Below are 15,977 nucleotides of genomic sequence, written 5' to 3'. Positions count from 1 at the left end.
AATAATAATAAACGAACTGAACAAAGTTTATATGTACAGTACGTTCACGGTTATTGGAAAAGGGGGAAAATATTTTTCATTTTACAAGAAAAAGGCATTCTTAATTAAAATTTTTGCTTGGCTTTAAAATGCGGTTGGCATGGACAACTATCATTTTGCATGTACAGGGTGACCAGAGAATGGGTAAATATAAAAATTGTTCAGGAATAAATTGCCTATTTAAAGATATGTTAAAGACAAGCAAATATTTGAATCAAGGATGCCTTTTTCTCGTAAAATGAACAATAAGAATGTTTTACTATCGTTTCTATCAAAGTAGGCCGATTCAAACACAAATTGAAATTGTAATACTTACTATACATTTCAATTCTAAACAACTTTTCTTAATAACATGTCTGTATTGTTTAAAACAAAGACAGTTTATTCTTGAACGATTTTTATGTTTATCAATTTTCTGATCACTCTGTACATGCAAGATTAAAGTTCTCCATGCCAACCGCATTTTAAAGACAAGCAACAATTTATCATGAAGAATGCCTTTTTGTAGTAAAATGAAAAATAACAATATTTTCCCTCTTTTCCACTCTAACCGAGTATAAGTGTAAAATAATATCTAAATAATAAACATAAAGTGAAATGTTATCATACTCGTAATATTAGGTATTATACTTTGCATGAATAAATAAAACAATATCCGATAACTTTGAAGGTTAGGATTACCGAAGATGCGAAGTTGCAAGTAAAATTAGGAACGAAATTTTTACATAAGAAAAATTGAACAAGAAAAATACAGGTGAACAATCGCTTAAAGTTGTACCATTTTTTACCGGACACCCTGCACGTCATCGTTCAATGTCGGATACCGTGATTTGTAATTTATCATTATCTCCAGTAAAAGGGGAGTCCTTTTATTGTAATTTCTTATTAGTATAATACGTTCCGTTCAGGGCGTTGCCGATAGGTTTGGGACGACGGCGACGCGACAGTCCAATCAACCAAACTCATTACTTTTTTTAGAAATCAAAGCGTCTTTCGAAAAACCTTTGCAGATATATAAGAGGATCCAAAAACTTGGTTCATGCTAGACTCCACTCCTCTTCTAAAAAAAAAACATTCGGTTAAAACCAGTGCTAAAAATTAATAATTTTTATTTTTATCGAAAATCGCATAAAAAAATAATTTACAGTGCTTTGGTTTGAGTATTTGACCTGTCGTTGTTTTCGGGCTAGGCTCTGTGAGGGCGGACCCGCTATTAGAGTCCCCGTCTTGATGTTCCTTTCGGTTCTTATTGTTAGACACTGGTAGCATTCAAACGTGTCTCCGTTATTCACGCGCAACTTTTCAGTTTTTACCACAAATGTTTCGCTGCGACTGCAACCAGATATTACCTAGTTGGTATACTGCATAACAACCCGCGAAACTGTCATAGGTACCTACTTTAAAAATATCAGTACGGGACTTGAAAGCCTTATAACCATTATTTTTTAAAATTTATAATTACTGAACTATACAGTTTCCAGACTGCAGTTTCGTTTGCTAATGTCGACTGTTCTTTTCGTAATTGATACTTACCGAATATATTTGTAAATTCAACAGACATTTCTATAAAAAAAAAATCGTAATTGTGAAATTATAAAGCCAAAAGATTCCACAAATAATGGTATAAGTTCTTCTGATATTATTCAGAGCTACATAACATCAAAATATATATTTTTTAATCAATATTTTGCATAAATTTCAGTTAAGCAATTTATTTTTTCAAATAATCAAAATTCTGAATTCTGAAGTCCTAAAGGTCATAATATGGCTGATACCTTCGTTATTGACATTGAACAAATGAAAGATCGTTAAAAAGTATTAGAAAATGTCATCTTGCCAAGTCGATAACATTAACCGTTTCCGAGGAGAAAAAACGGCTACGTTTTCCGTTTAATAAATACCTCCAAGTTATTATTGTAATATTTTGTTTATAATCTTGTTTTATGTTCGAGTCCTGCTTCATTAAGGCCGGTGTCCCATGCATCCGAAATCCGATGTACGATATCCGAAAATATTTTAATTCGTACGAATGATAATATTATAAATCACATGCATCCGAAATTAATCTCATAGAAATCAAGTACAGAACCATGGAATTTATTACAAGATGAAGATGAAATATTTTCAAATGACAACCATAGGTATATATCGTAGAAAATATACGTAGTATTATATTTTCTACATTCGACATTATAATGTAACATTTATTTGACTGTAAATATATCAAACAACAATCATAGTATGTTAAAAACTTAAAAAGTGAGGTTAAAAAATATACGATTTCGGATAAAAGTTAAAATTATTTCTACTTTTTCTGACGTCGTTTGAATTATGAAAATGAGCGGTAAAAATTTGAATGTATATTAACCAATAGGAACACTTTCGGACCTTCGTATCGTCGGAATTCGGATGCATGGGACACCGGCCTATGCTGCAAAATAGGCATACCACATACAGTTCAATCAATTTCATCGGGCCGGTGGGTGGTGAGATGAGTAAACGTAAGGGAGCGCGCATTTAGTTAGTTATTACGATTCAGTTGTGGAAACTAAAGTACAATATCGTGAGAGAGCAAAAATGGGCATTTAAAGCCATGTTTAATTTTTCGCCAGTCCGTCCAACATTTCGCCGCTACGCATTTTAGTTTCCTCAACCACATGAAATAAGTTGAACTGTACATATTTTTTAAAGTTGCCCAAGACATTAAATGCTTTTTTGTCTGAAACGGCTAATGTTATTGATTTGGATCAAGAGAACCTTGTAACATTTTCTCTTGATCTTTACTATACCGTTTTAAATATGAATCCAAAATAATACGTAGGCCAAAGAAGAAAATACAAAAAATGTTTCCCATCAGATTTATTAAAATTTGATTCATCATTTATTCATCATACAAATATATACATACATATACAATATAAAAAATATGCAATAAGAGGAGTTTCTTTTTCCTCAGAATCTTGGCAGACCAGCCCACCCCGCCAGACTGCCAGTCCAACCTCACAAACCACATTTACAGATCCGCTTGCAGGTAAATTTTTCCGTTTGCTGTTGTATTAAATATTTTTATATTACCATCGTGTGTGTGCGTGTTGTCATTTTTCGGGACATCTAACACACCCAAGTGCACTATACAGAAAAGTAAGCAAGGATTTTCAGTATCCAATTTTTAATGTTTCTTTAGATTTATATTTTTTACTCTTTATATGAATGTTAGATGTTGCCGAAAGCTATTATGTAATTTTTTAGCGTTTTTAAAATGCAGGCTTAATTCCATAGTAGAAACGGTTTTCGTTTTATTAAACATTATTTGCAACTTTTACTGGCATTTGTTGATAGAACCATTAAACTCAACACGTATAAAATTTAATATGAATGTTCTTGCATATTTGTAAGATTCCCTCTGATTAAAAAATGTCCAATGTTGAAAAAAAAAAGATAATAAAGTAATAGATTGCTATTCTTCATAATTTAATATGTATGTTAATTTTACGCTTTTTTGCAAAGTATGGCCACGTGCGTGACGGTTTTTCGGTAGAGATTATTTTTCTTGTAAATCGATATTATTTAACAACAGTTTCTTATATTGTAAATATTTTATGGATTTAGTAACAGTCAACTACTTAATATGTAACAATGATTATTTAATGTCTAGGTTTTGTTTCGCTTTTTGGTAAAAATAAAGTCTATCTATGTTGTCTTTTTTAAGTTTTCAAAAATTTCTACTCGAATTAAGTTGCCTGTCCCATGAAGTCACTTCACTTTTTTCTTTTTAAATTTATTCTAATAACAATATTAGTCTGTTTACATATTTTTGAGGTTTAATTTACGTTTATTTGTTATTACTTTTGTATATTTACCTCCTCCAGATTTAATGTTTCTATGAGTTAATATATTAATCAAAATTGTTGTGAAGAGTCAGTTCCAGTTGTAAAACAAACAAAAGTTCAGTCTCTATTATGCAGTTAATTTCAAAATCTAATAATAAAAATTTGAAGAGAGTAATTTTTTCCCTAAACGCATAAACCAAGTACGAGTATATGTGTATTTGCAAACATTTTTCAAAACTCATAGGAGTAGATGTTAAGCTTCTCTAGAGGGGCCGACTCCTGTCCTGTGTGGGATCGATGATTAAAAATTCAAAATATACAGGGTTAGTCAAAAATAAGTACTGATGCATGGTGACTATCGCTGGAATGTTTCTAATGCGTTTCAGAAAAAGAATACAGACAGTGTTTTCCTCGAAAAATCAGTTTTTCTTCGGGTAGGTATATCTTTTTAAATTGACTTGAATTGCTTTTTCTGATGATTACGCAATAATTTTTATGTATATCTACACTTTGTCTCGTTCAAATATCTTAATAGCATGAATGTAAATGGTAATAAAAAGATAATTATGAATCACTCTGTACAAGTACATACATGGCTTCTTTCATATTCTTTATAATTTGTGTATTCAAATATTTATTTTAGAATGGTGTTAAGTGAATAGAAATAATTCCTATTTAATTGAGCAACTAGCCTTTCCTTTCGTGTTTTTACAGCAACAAATGGAAAATGCACTTTTCACCCTATTACAAAATATTATATAGTACGCCATTTTCACTACAAAACGAATAAACACTGACATACATTTAATAAAAAATTCTGATAAGTGTCGATTGTTTTTATAAAAAAATGCTGTTTTTGCAATTCTTTCTCAAATCTAATTTCTCAACTAGATATCAGTTACTTGTTTTCAACTATCTGTAGTGTTTGTTCCATATTTTGTATCAAGTTTGTTATATTTCGGTCAAACTATTGAATGTGTGAAAAATAGAAAAAAAAAAATGGGAGGAGGATTATTCGTAATTGGCGATTCTTACAATCTGATAGGTATTATTATTTTTCAAAATAAAATATTGGTTACATTAATAATATGTACTTAAAAAGAACGAAAATGCCATTATAATAAGAAATATATATTAGGAATTAAATATTTTTGGAAATTATTATTTATTCAAATACTTTTTCCATTGCAATTGTATCATTTTTGTTATTACATACTTTGTCATGGGCACATAAAGATTATGAAAACTTTTTTGCTATAATAGAAACTGCCTTTGAATTGAAAAGATAAATGTTAAAAAATATCTATGTTAGAATAAAAAATTTTTGGTGAACTTTTCCAGAGTTTCATAATATGCATTTGCCTTTAACTAATATACTGGGTGTGTGGAACCATGAGCAGAAAATTTAGGGGATATTCTACGGTAATGGTAAATGTTCTGAACTTTTTTTTTTCAATTAACATTTTGCTATGACTTTTTTTTCTGTTGTGATTTTTTTAATTTTGTTCTTGTTGTTGATAATTAACTGGTCTTTAAGCTGAGAAATCGATTATTGGTTCTGATTTTTTTTTTCAAAAATTAAATGACTATTAAAGATTGATTGTCAAAAAAATTGTTCACAAAAGGTCCGCTGTTCTACTGTTGATAACATTGACTGTTTACGAAAAAAATTAATGCGTGGGCCACTTAAAATTTACCTATTTTGCAGTGGAAAATTGTGATTTATAAGTCGTTAGTAAAGGCTGATGCAAAATCAATTTTGATTATATTGTTAATAACCGAGAAAAAAAAATGCGCAAAATTAATTTAAAGAAAGTAACTTTGGATTATTTAACTGTGTTAAAGCTTTCAAAAAAATATCAAGTTATTCCTGCCATTATTTTAATAAACGGAATCGTCCCATATTATTATTTTTTTCCCGTTTTTTGGATACTCTATATATAATTGAAATAGAAAATTGTGTTGTAATAGAAAATTATAGATAAAATGTATTTTTTGCAGCGGGTGCATCTGGAACCCCCCTGGGGACGACGAGTACAGCTGTTGCGTTGCCTGGTGCAGCCGGTACAGTTGCCACGGTATCACCCCCCGTAGAGCCCCCGGTCTTCCAATGTCCACGCAGGCCCAATCTGGGCAGGGAGGGACGGCCCATCGGACTCAAGGCCAATCATTTCCAAATCTCCATGCCCAGGGGCTTTGTACACCACTATGACGTCAATATCCAACCTGACAAATGCCCCAGAAAAGTAAGTGCTTAACACTTTGTACAGTTGATATGGTTTTAACAAAAGGTGTTAGTGATGTTGGAAGTTTTGGGGTTCTTGCAATAATTAGCGACAGCGTCTCTTAGCATCTTCATCATTTTCTAAAACCCTCGACAAAAGACTGCTATAAATTCATTGAAAATAATTAAGCTTAAGAACGCCCCCCTTAAATCATCAACTGATGTCGGTTAGACATGTTGAAAGTCATTTTAAAAAATCAGATATTTTCTTGGATTAAACCAGCGGCTTTGGAACTTTACTTCATTTATTTTTATTTATTTCTTGTTTGTTTAAAACGATACAAGGAACACCCCCCCCCCAGAACTTGTAACATAAACACAGGAAATATATTCCACCAAAGAATGATATTCTTTTTTCACCTTCAAAATTAGGAGTAGTAGTTAATTTAGAGATAACGAAACCTATACAGTAATTTGACTGTCTGATAATTACCTTTATCCAATGTAATTCTTTAATGGATCTTATTTTCTTGAAACGGATGCATTTTATATTAAAGGTGAATAGAGAGATTATCGAAACGATGGTAAAGGCGTATGGTAAAATATTCGGCAACTTAAAACCCGTCTTTGACGGAAGAAACAATCTTTACACGAGGGACCCACTGCCGATCGGTAACTCCCGGGAGGAATTGGAGGTAACTCTGCCGGGTGAGGGTAAAGATAGATTGTTCCGTGTCAGCATAAAATGGGTAGCGCAGGTCTCTCTGTATGGTCTCGAAGAAGCATTAGAAGGCAGAACAAGGCAGATTCCTTATGAAGCCATATTGGCCTTGGATGTGGTCATGAGACATTTGCCATCTATGAGTTACACACCTGTAGGCCGGAGTTTTTTCAGCAGTCCCGAGGGATACTACCATCCTTTGGGTTAGTATTGTCGTTAGTAATGGGCATTTCAGAAAATATTTTCTTATTTTATGCATTAGAAGTAAATTCCCGGTATTTCATAAATCCAAGCAAATTTTTTGATAGTAAAACTAGAACTTGAAGATTAGATTTTTATTTGTTTACTTTTTCACACCTACTTAATCATTATATATATAATATTTTAAAATAATTTTTGGGAATATAGAAATAGAAAAATAGCAACTACCACCAACGACGTGTATGTTATAAAGCGAATGTGTAAAATTTTTCAAATACAATTTTTTCAGGCGGCGGAAGAGAAGTCTGGTTTGGTTTCCATCAGTCAGTTAGGCCGAGTCAGTGGAAAATGATGCTCAATATCGATGGTAAGTGTAAACTGATTTGCACTCGCGACACATCATTATATTTTTAGCTTGTTTTTCTGTACTTTTGTCGCCTAGCGGAGGAAACGTGATTTGTTGACGTTCTGCCATTTGTATTATTATAATTTTTTTCTTTTAGTTTCTGCAACGGCTTTCTACAAGGCCCAGCCTGTGATAGAGTTTATGTGCGAGGTGCTCGACATTAGGGACATCAACGAGCAGCGGAAACCACTGACGGATAGCCAGCGTGTGAAGTTCACGAAAGAAATCAAAGGACTCAAAATCGAAATCACCCACTGCGGGGCCATGCGGCGGAAATACAGGGTGTGTAACGTCACCAGGAGGCCGGCTCAGATGCAGTCGTAAGTCTTTGGATTCTCGTATCGATTTCGGCGGTTTGATTTTTTTTTTTTTAATCTTTTTAAGGTTTCCATTGCAGCTGGAGAACGGGCAGACTGTCGAATGTACGGTAGCGAAATATTTCCTGGACAAGTACAAGATGAAGTTAAGATACCCGCACTTGCCATGTCTTCAGGTTGGACAAGAACACAAGCACACTTACTTACCGTTGGAAGTTTGTAATATCGTGGCGGGGCAGAGGTGTATCAAGAAACTGACCGACATGCAGACCTCGACCATGATCAAGGCGACGGCGAGGTATGACGGCGTCTCTTATGTTCTTCCATTGCCGGTGTTCACTTCAAAGATAAACACTTCCGGCTCAATGCGTATTCTAATGGAATTTTTTATGTTTATTTACAAAAAGATAAAAAGAAATAATTCCACGATTGATTTGCGTACTCCATTTTGAAAGGCGGGAGTTATGTTAAAGAGTTAAATACAAATTTTAGGTCGGCCCCGGACCGGGAACGGGAAATCAACAACTTGGTGAGGCGGGCAGACTTCAATAACGACGAGTACGTCCAGGAATTTGGCTTGACGATTAGCAACAACATGATGGAGGTCCGAGGCAGGGTCCTGCCGCCGCCGAAGCTCCAGTACGGTGGTAGAGTGGCCTCACTCAGCGGACAGGTGGGCTGGCACGTTAGTTTCCAGTTGTATATTACTTTTTTAGTTTGTAGTTGAATGTGTTGGAGGTCGTCGTTGTTGTTTTCCGCTGTGGGAGTGGTGCGTCATATTTTCGGGCCGTGTCGGTTAACACGCGCCCTTTAGATTCATTATTTCTGTTCACTTAACCATAACTATAGTAGCATCGTATTCGATGCAAAGTAGAGCTAAAAGTTTTCGGCCTTTTATCAAAGGAAAATCGCGTCATCATTTTTAGGAGGCTGAAGATAAATCGTTTCAAATTTAAAATGAAATTCAATGTAAAATCTGAAATACCGCTGCATACGCACTGTGTTCTGGTAGTAGCTGAAGTCGCCCAGGTGCATCGAGTGTACGAACTGGTCGGTTGTTGCCGTCAATTAGAGAGCGCTTCTAAAAAACAAGTAAACAACAGTGGCGCGTACATAGGTAACATGTAGTACATATTATGTGGAATTTAGGCAACAAATTGGATTTATAATAAATTACATTTAAAATAAATAGTTTATGAGAATAAAGGAATTTTTGTAGGAACAAGGGTGCCAGACGTGAACTGATCCCCTCGTCCCTTCATAATGTATAAAGAAATTATTCAATTTGTAAAACCCTCAAAAACGTACTTCATCGGTTCCCTTGACAGGCAATGATTTATTACCTTGCATCGAATATGATCCTACTATGGGTAAGATTTATTAATACGTTGTTGACGCTACGTGACGGCGTGAACCACGAGACGGTGCCGCCATTACAGTTTGATTTGGACGTACGTATATTAGTTCGCGCTCGGAGAACTGAAATTTCTATTAAATATTTGAGGAATAAGGCTACGATTGAAGAAAAACAAAAAATATAAAAATCAGTTCGGAAATCGGTAGTAGTAGTATTGTGTATTACATATTTTTCTTTATTTCATTATTTATTCTATTCAACGGCAAAGTTACTCTCAATGAATTGCCCCATTATACAGGGTGTGGCGTGTATAAAAATTAAACTACAGCTTCCTAACGATATTTGTAATAGAAAAGTCTTATACGAAAAAGTTCTATCTTTGCGTTTTTTTTTTTTTCGTAAATTAAAGTTGAATTATAGATCAACATATTTTCTCTGGAACGGTCCTGTCCGTGTGCTGTACTATGAATTACGGGCTGTAGACCAGCCGCGAAAAACAAATTGCCGTTGAAAGATAAAAAGGTTATTCTCAATTTTTGGGGAATTTTTCAATGCAAAAGTTCAAACTGAGAAAAATGGATATTTAAAAAAAAAAACTGATATTGTCTAATTATAATAATAATTAATAGTAATTACTATCTTAAATGCGTTGTCGTTACTGCAAGAGTTCGCAAACAAAACCAAGCATCAGCTTCAAGTGTACGGCTTCCCAATTCTTCCACCGTGGCAATTGGGGTATTGTAAACCAATGACTTCAAGTGACTCCAAAGATCCAAGTCCATTGGAGTTAGATCGGGTGACCGCAGGACCAAAGCGTCCAATCCATCGCTGACGAAATAAGAATCTCATTTTTAATGTAATCGGCGAGCTGTTCTTATTTTTGTCTGGAATCTGTCACTTTTTAACACTGACGGGTCGATGGACGATGCTTAATATTTAATAATTAAGTGACTAATGACTTGGATACAAAATCGGTTGAATGAACAAATTCTTTGACAACGTAACCTAACCTTCTTTTGGTATTACTAGTATTAGATTATACCGACTTAAATTATAAGGTTGCGTCTCGGGTCGCATTTCCAAAGTTTTTAATAAATAACACGCGGTCGGCCAGGAAATTTAGTTTTCGTAATTTAGTTTTGAAAGAATAGTGTGTATACGGCAGCACCTAGTAAACGATGAAATCCGAGGTTTTTAAACAGAGTAGTTACAAGTTTTGGTCTATCGGGAATAACGGGTGGTGACAGATGCCCCATCCGGTGTGGAAAAGAAAACGGACCTAAGCAATTGCACACCTTTTCTATTGAGGCTAGTTCGTAACGCCTTTATAAAAGAAAGATGCTAAAAAAGATACCGTTCCTATTTCTGAATAAATACCTCGGATGGCATCAACAACAAAAGTGTCCGGTAGTAGTAAATCGTTCTCTATGTCTATTTTGATGTATGTTATTTTTATTCTTGATGCTGCACTTCTGCATGGAACGTGTGTTTTGAATGACCTTTATTTGTTGTCGCATTTACGTGGAAACTCACAGTGATATTCATAGTCGAGCGTTGAACAGTCGACAACGATTTTATGTTTCCCGAATAGCCATAAGGCATGCGTCATTCGGCAAGCTCTCCATGCGCTCTCCGGCATTCGCAGGCGGACTATGAGCATCACGGTTAGTGTTGCTTTAATCATGGCAGTCGTTGGTTTGTATACCCTTTGGGACAATTTACAGAAAGCGCGTGATTAGAGACAAATACCAGCAGCTACATAAAAATTTTTTACTGTACCATTTCTTGTGTATAAGGAACCTGTTGGAACAAGTACAATATTTGGTCTTTGGCACGTCTATTTTTTTTTTTTATTTGTTTAATTCGTTACAAGATATTTCGTGCAGGAGGCATTTATTTTTTTTTTTTGGAAATTCTGTAAAATTTCGTATAAACGCTTATGCGAAAACTCCTCAAAAGAACTGGGTCTCGGTTTATTTGATAAGAAAGTTTTATTAGTGGTACCGGTCTGTCTAATTGTTTTAGAGTAAGCAGCAGGCGATGCCAAATCAGGGGGTTTGGGACATGCGCGGCAAACAGTTCTTCACCGGAGTGGAAATCAGAGTCTGGGCGATTGCCTGCTTCGCTCCTCAGCGTACTGTGCGAGAAGATGCTCTTAGGTAAGTCTTTTCAAACGGGATGGATTTCTTTAAGGAGAACATTTGTGTCAAAGCAATTTTTTTCCCCCTCCAGAAAGATTACCTGAATCGTATTAACTGTTATTTCTTTTTTTTTTTTCTCTCCCTGAAAGTAGCCGGGCCTGCCAGTGGCGAGTAAATGAAGTTCAAACTAAATAACGGTTAAGGAAAACGAAATAAAAATGTGGAGCGAGCTTGATTTAATTCGCTATTTAATCTATTCAATTTGAAACACTCTCGGAGGTGTTGGTACATATTTGAAAAATAAAAATATTCCCTTCAGCGATGCCATATACGCAACAGTCGATTTAAATGCATTTTCTTTTACCCTCAGGAACTTCACTCAACAGCTACAGAAGATCTCGAATGACGCAGGCATGCCCATTATCGGTCAGCCATGCTTCTGCAAATATGCGACAGGCCCCGACCAAGTTGAGCCGATGTTCCGTTATTTAAAATCAACTTTTCAATCTTTGCAGCTCGTTGTTGTGGTTCTACCAGGGAAAACACCAGTATACGGTAAGGAAACATAAAACGTAACCAGTTTTGAATTTTGACAAACGTCATTTTTAGCTGAAGTGAAGAGGGTTGGCGACACTGTATTAGGAATGGCCACCCAATGTGTTCAAGCCAAAAACGTTAATAAGACTTCGCCACAAACACTGTCCAATTTATGCCTGAAAATTAATGTTAAGCTAGGGGGAATCAACAGCATTCTAGTGCCATCTATTAGACCAAAGGTAATGTTAGTTATTTCACTGATGACACCGAAGGGGGTTCGTGCAATTAAATTTTAATTTAATTTGGTATTCTGGGTGCCTGGAATTATGGAAATAAGAAAAATCCCTGCCTGCACCCCTGAGCGAGTATTTTTTCTTGACGATGACTTTGCGACGTCAGTTCTCGTTCTCTCATAGTGAAGGAGTTTTTTTGCAAGTTTCTCCCCGTAAATAATTTGTATTTGTTGAGGTTTTTACATACCTAATTAATTTTACTACCCATCATCGATGCGTCTTCCGTGTATAAAACTGATTTATCACATCAACATTTGATTTATTTGTTAATAATAATAATAATATATTTATTATACGTTACCAAAACTGTGATTGTTTTCAATAACCAGGTATTTGATACTGAGGCAAGATTCTGAAGATCACAGTAGCGTTAAAGATTATAACCGACATGACCGCCCTTGTAAACATCGGAAAATGTACCTTCCCCGTTTCGTCGAGAGGTTTGTGGTAGGTACTTAATAACTGTGATTAATTGATGCGTTGATAGTTTGATAAAAGCATTCTGCGGGGTGCGATTATGTTTATAGTATCGTACTTGAATTTCTGCACGTTCGAGAGGCGCGTAAGGTTTGGGAAATGTAATGATAAACACAAGAAGTAGAAATATGCCTTTTTCCCTTACCGTAAACTGTTGTATACTGTTGACTATTCACTGAAAAAAAAAAAAAACGCATAAAAACGCCCCCCTCAATTGTTTTATTCTTTGCAGATATTTAACGAACCGGTTATATTCCTGGGTGCAGACGTGACACATCCACCAGCCGGAGATAACAAAAAACCTTCTATAGCAGCAGTGGTGGGTTCGATGGACGCCCATCCGTCCCGTTACGCGGCCACTGTTCGCGTACAACAGCACCGTCAAGAGATCATCCAAGAGCTCAGCTCGATGGTCAGAGAGCTTCTGATTATGTTTTATAAATCCACCGGTGGTTACAAACCACACCGTATCATTTTGTATCGGGACGGAGTCTCGGAAGGTCAGTTCTTACAGTTGCTGCAGCACGAACTAACGGCTATTCGCGAGGCTTGCATCAAGCTGGAGGCGGACTACAAACCGGGCATAACGTTCATAGTCGTGCAAAAGAGACATCACACCAGGCTGTTCTGTTCAGACAAGAAGGAGCAGAGCGGAAAGAGCGGGAATATTCCGGCCGGTACGACGGTAGACGTCGGGATTACACATCCCACGGAGTTTGATTTTTACCTTTGCAGCCACCAGGGTATTCAGGTGAGTCTTGCGTATGTATAAACTTAAATTCTAATTTTGGTCTGTACTTGGATTTTTGTTTCTATGTTTACCTTTTACCCGTGCAAAAAAATAATAATAATTTAATAACCAACGAATAGGAATGCAAATGTTATTTCTGAGGTTTTTTTTTTTTAGGGTACCTCGAGGCCATCACATTATCACGTCCTGTGGGACGACTCGCATTTAGACTCCGATGAGCTCCAGTGTTTGACGTATCAGTTGTGCCACACATACGTGCGTTGTACACGTTCGGTTTCCATTCCAGCGCCCGCCTATTATGCACACCTGGTGGCATTCAGGGCTAGGTACCATCTAGTTGAGAAAGAACACGATAGGTAGGAACGCTTCTCTTTAAGAACATATCGTATCTGTGTTATTATATGAAACGTCGAGTCCATACCATTTCATGCCCGACAATTTTTTTTTTTTTACGTCACTTGGCATTTCTCCACGCGACTTTCCACAAATTGAGTCTTATTTTGTCTTTATCAAAGGAGATCCTGTTTCGTGGATCGTATTACTGTGTTCTCACCTCTCGTCCGACCACATCCCCTTTATAGAATCTGGTATTGTGTAACAAAAGAAATGAAAAGAAATAAGAAATACACTGGCAATATTTTGCTCTTTTTTTATGTATTATTATGCGATTACAAGTCACGTGACTGTCGAACATAAGCAAGCAACAATTCAAGCGTCAGTATTCCGACCGAGCGCCCGCAGAGTTAAGCTGTGAAATATGTACGATTTAAATGTAAACGCTCGAGATAATCCGATCGCCGATTGGTTGAATGAAACGCCATGAAAAATTACACCAATCGCCGGCCATTCAAAAGAATGTAATCTTCACCTTTTTGTTGTAGAAATTTTTAATCTGACCAAAATTTAATAGCCGACGGGAAGGAAATAAAACTACCGTTTCAAACGGGACCACTGGTTACGTGGCTTGTAGTCAAAGTGCACGCCTGCGATGGGCAAATAACCAAATTTTGTTGTGACACGTTAATTTCTTTTGTAGCGGAGAAGGTTCCCATCAATCTGGATCTTCTGAAGACAGAACTCCCGGGGCGATGGCGAGAGCGATAACCGTACATGCGGACACCAAGAAAGTCATGTACTTTGCTTAAGAAATCCCGCCGAGGCCAAAATCAAAGTACAAGGGATAATAACACCTGCATAGGATTAGTTCACTGTGACCAAAATTGTACGGAAACGGGCGGTATGAAAACGTACCGCAATATGTACGGTGGGTGTGGATGTGTTAATAATAATTATCGCCAATTATTTATATATATATATATATACATATATTTTATATAATCTGAAAGTATGGTACAAATTTTTTGTTTTGTAACGAACGGACCCCCAGGAATATTTTTTATTTTAAGTCTTTATACTTGGAAAAAAGAACTATATTTTTTACTATATCGATTAGAGTTTTAGGATATACAAATTATTAAATTTAATTACTCCCCCAAGGAAAACCTCGGTTTTGCTGGAAGCTAAGGCAGCGGATTTGCGCTACGTAATATTTATCAATGCAATTTAATATATATTGTGTATTAGAAGTCGGCTTACTTGTTTAGGCTACGATGTGAATTTTATGTCGTTAATTTTCTGCAAATTAATCTTTCCCCGGAAGGTATGACAAAAAATTGTTTATAGTGTCCCGTAGAATAAGTAAATGTTGAGGCTCGGTTTATGACGGCCCACTCATCCGAATTCCCTTCATATCAGAAACGTTGTGAATTCCTGTTATTTGCAGAAAAATTTGCAACTTTCACGTTTTTATGCTTGTGATATATATATATATATNTCAAAATGAGGTCTTCTACTGATTCCTGAAGTCCTGCTATTTAAATGTGAGACACCCTGTATATATATATATATATATATATCGAGAGTTCGTTCCAAACACAAGCGTCCATTGTATTTACACAAAAAAAATCTCGACAACTTCAAGAACTTTCTTCCTTTTTTGAAGGTAGAAACCGAGAGTGAAAAACGCAATTTTGCTTTTTTCGAATTCTCCATTTCACCACCTAATCCCATACCAAAGCCTCGATGACTAATCTTTCTTTTTGTCCGTCGTACCCTTTATGTTATTATTATTATTATTATTCATCGTTAATTGGTTACGTTTGTGCGTTAGGTCTCAGAGTAGCGCGTAGAAAAAATGATTCACGTACTTTCCTCCATCCCCTCTTATCTTCACCCCCCATTCCAGTAATGAGTGCAGGCAGGCAGTCTGCATAGTAAATAAGCTTTAATGATTAATTTAAGGTATTATATGTCGTGTCCGTATAGGACAAGATTCGTCTCTTTCCACTTTGGTTGGTAATCCGAGTAGTGAAAGAGCCCTATCGAAATTTTTATCTTCACGTCTGAATCACGTCTCTAAGTAGTCTAATTTAATGTTTAACCACTACCTGTCGCAGTGCCTCTTTTCTTCATGTATTGCCGCAATTGGTAATCCAAAATGCCTCCATTCGAGAGTGTAGTAGATTTACGTAAAAGGTGTCTGGGTGCGCCTTAAGCCCAATATACCGACCGATGTTATGTCGCTTAAATTAGAAGTAGTAAAACAAATTACGGTATAATAGACACACTGGCAGGATTGTTATTTATTTTGACGATTTTTGTTTTTTTTTTTTTTCGTTTCGAT

General features: G+C 35.8%; 1 protein-coding gene across 5 annotated transcripts in view; it reads left to right on the top strand.

Annotated features, from left to right (window-relative positions):
• Positions 1-14,637, top strand: part of LOC108913537 (protein argonaute-2) — a 20,527-nt gene extending 5,890 nt beyond the window's left edge. For 2 of the 5 annotated variants that reach the window (XM_018719097.2, XM_018719100.1), the window contains 13 exons: positions 2,996-3,070; positions 5,871-6,115; positions 6,651-7,017; positions 7,305-7,382; positions 7,519-7,741; positions 7,806-8,036; positions 8,231-8,423; positions 11,121-11,254; positions 11,607-11,791; positions 11,846-12,012; positions 12,776-13,294; positions 13,451-13,650; positions 14,331-14,637. In XM_018719097.2, the coding sequence (XP_018574613.1) occupies positions 2,996-3,070; positions 5,871-6,115; positions 6,651-7,017; positions 7,305-7,382; positions 7,519-7,741; positions 7,806-8,036; positions 8,231-8,423; positions 11,121-11,254; positions 11,607-11,791; positions 11,846-12,012; positions 12,776-13,294; positions 13,451-13,650; positions 14,331-14,439 (2,726 nt within the window). In that variant the 3' untranslated portion in view covers positions 14,440-14,637. The remainder of the gene's footprint in view (positions 1-2,995; positions 3,071-5,870; positions 6,116-6,650; positions 7,018-7,304; positions 7,383-7,518; positions 7,742-7,805; positions 8,037-8,230; positions 8,424-11,120; positions 11,255-11,606; positions 11,792-11,845; positions 12,013-12,775; positions 13,295-13,450; positions 13,651-14,330) is intronic. The other 3 variants (XM_018719099.2, XM_018719101.1, XM_018719098.2) reach the window with 2 other exon arrangements.
• The last annotated feature ends 1,340 nt before the right edge of the window (positions 14,638-15,977 follow it).

The sequence above is a fragment of the Anoplophora glabripennis genome, unplaced genomic scaffold (genome assembly GCF_000390285.2).
Source record: "Anoplophora glabripennis isolate ALB-LARVAE unplaced genomic scaffold, Agla_2.0 scaffold896, whole genome shotgun sequence".
NCBI lineage: Eukaryota > Metazoa > Arthropoda > Insecta > Coleoptera > Cerambycidae > Anoplophora > Anoplophora glabripennis.
This window is presented reverse-complemented; position numbering and strand designations above follow the sequence as displayed.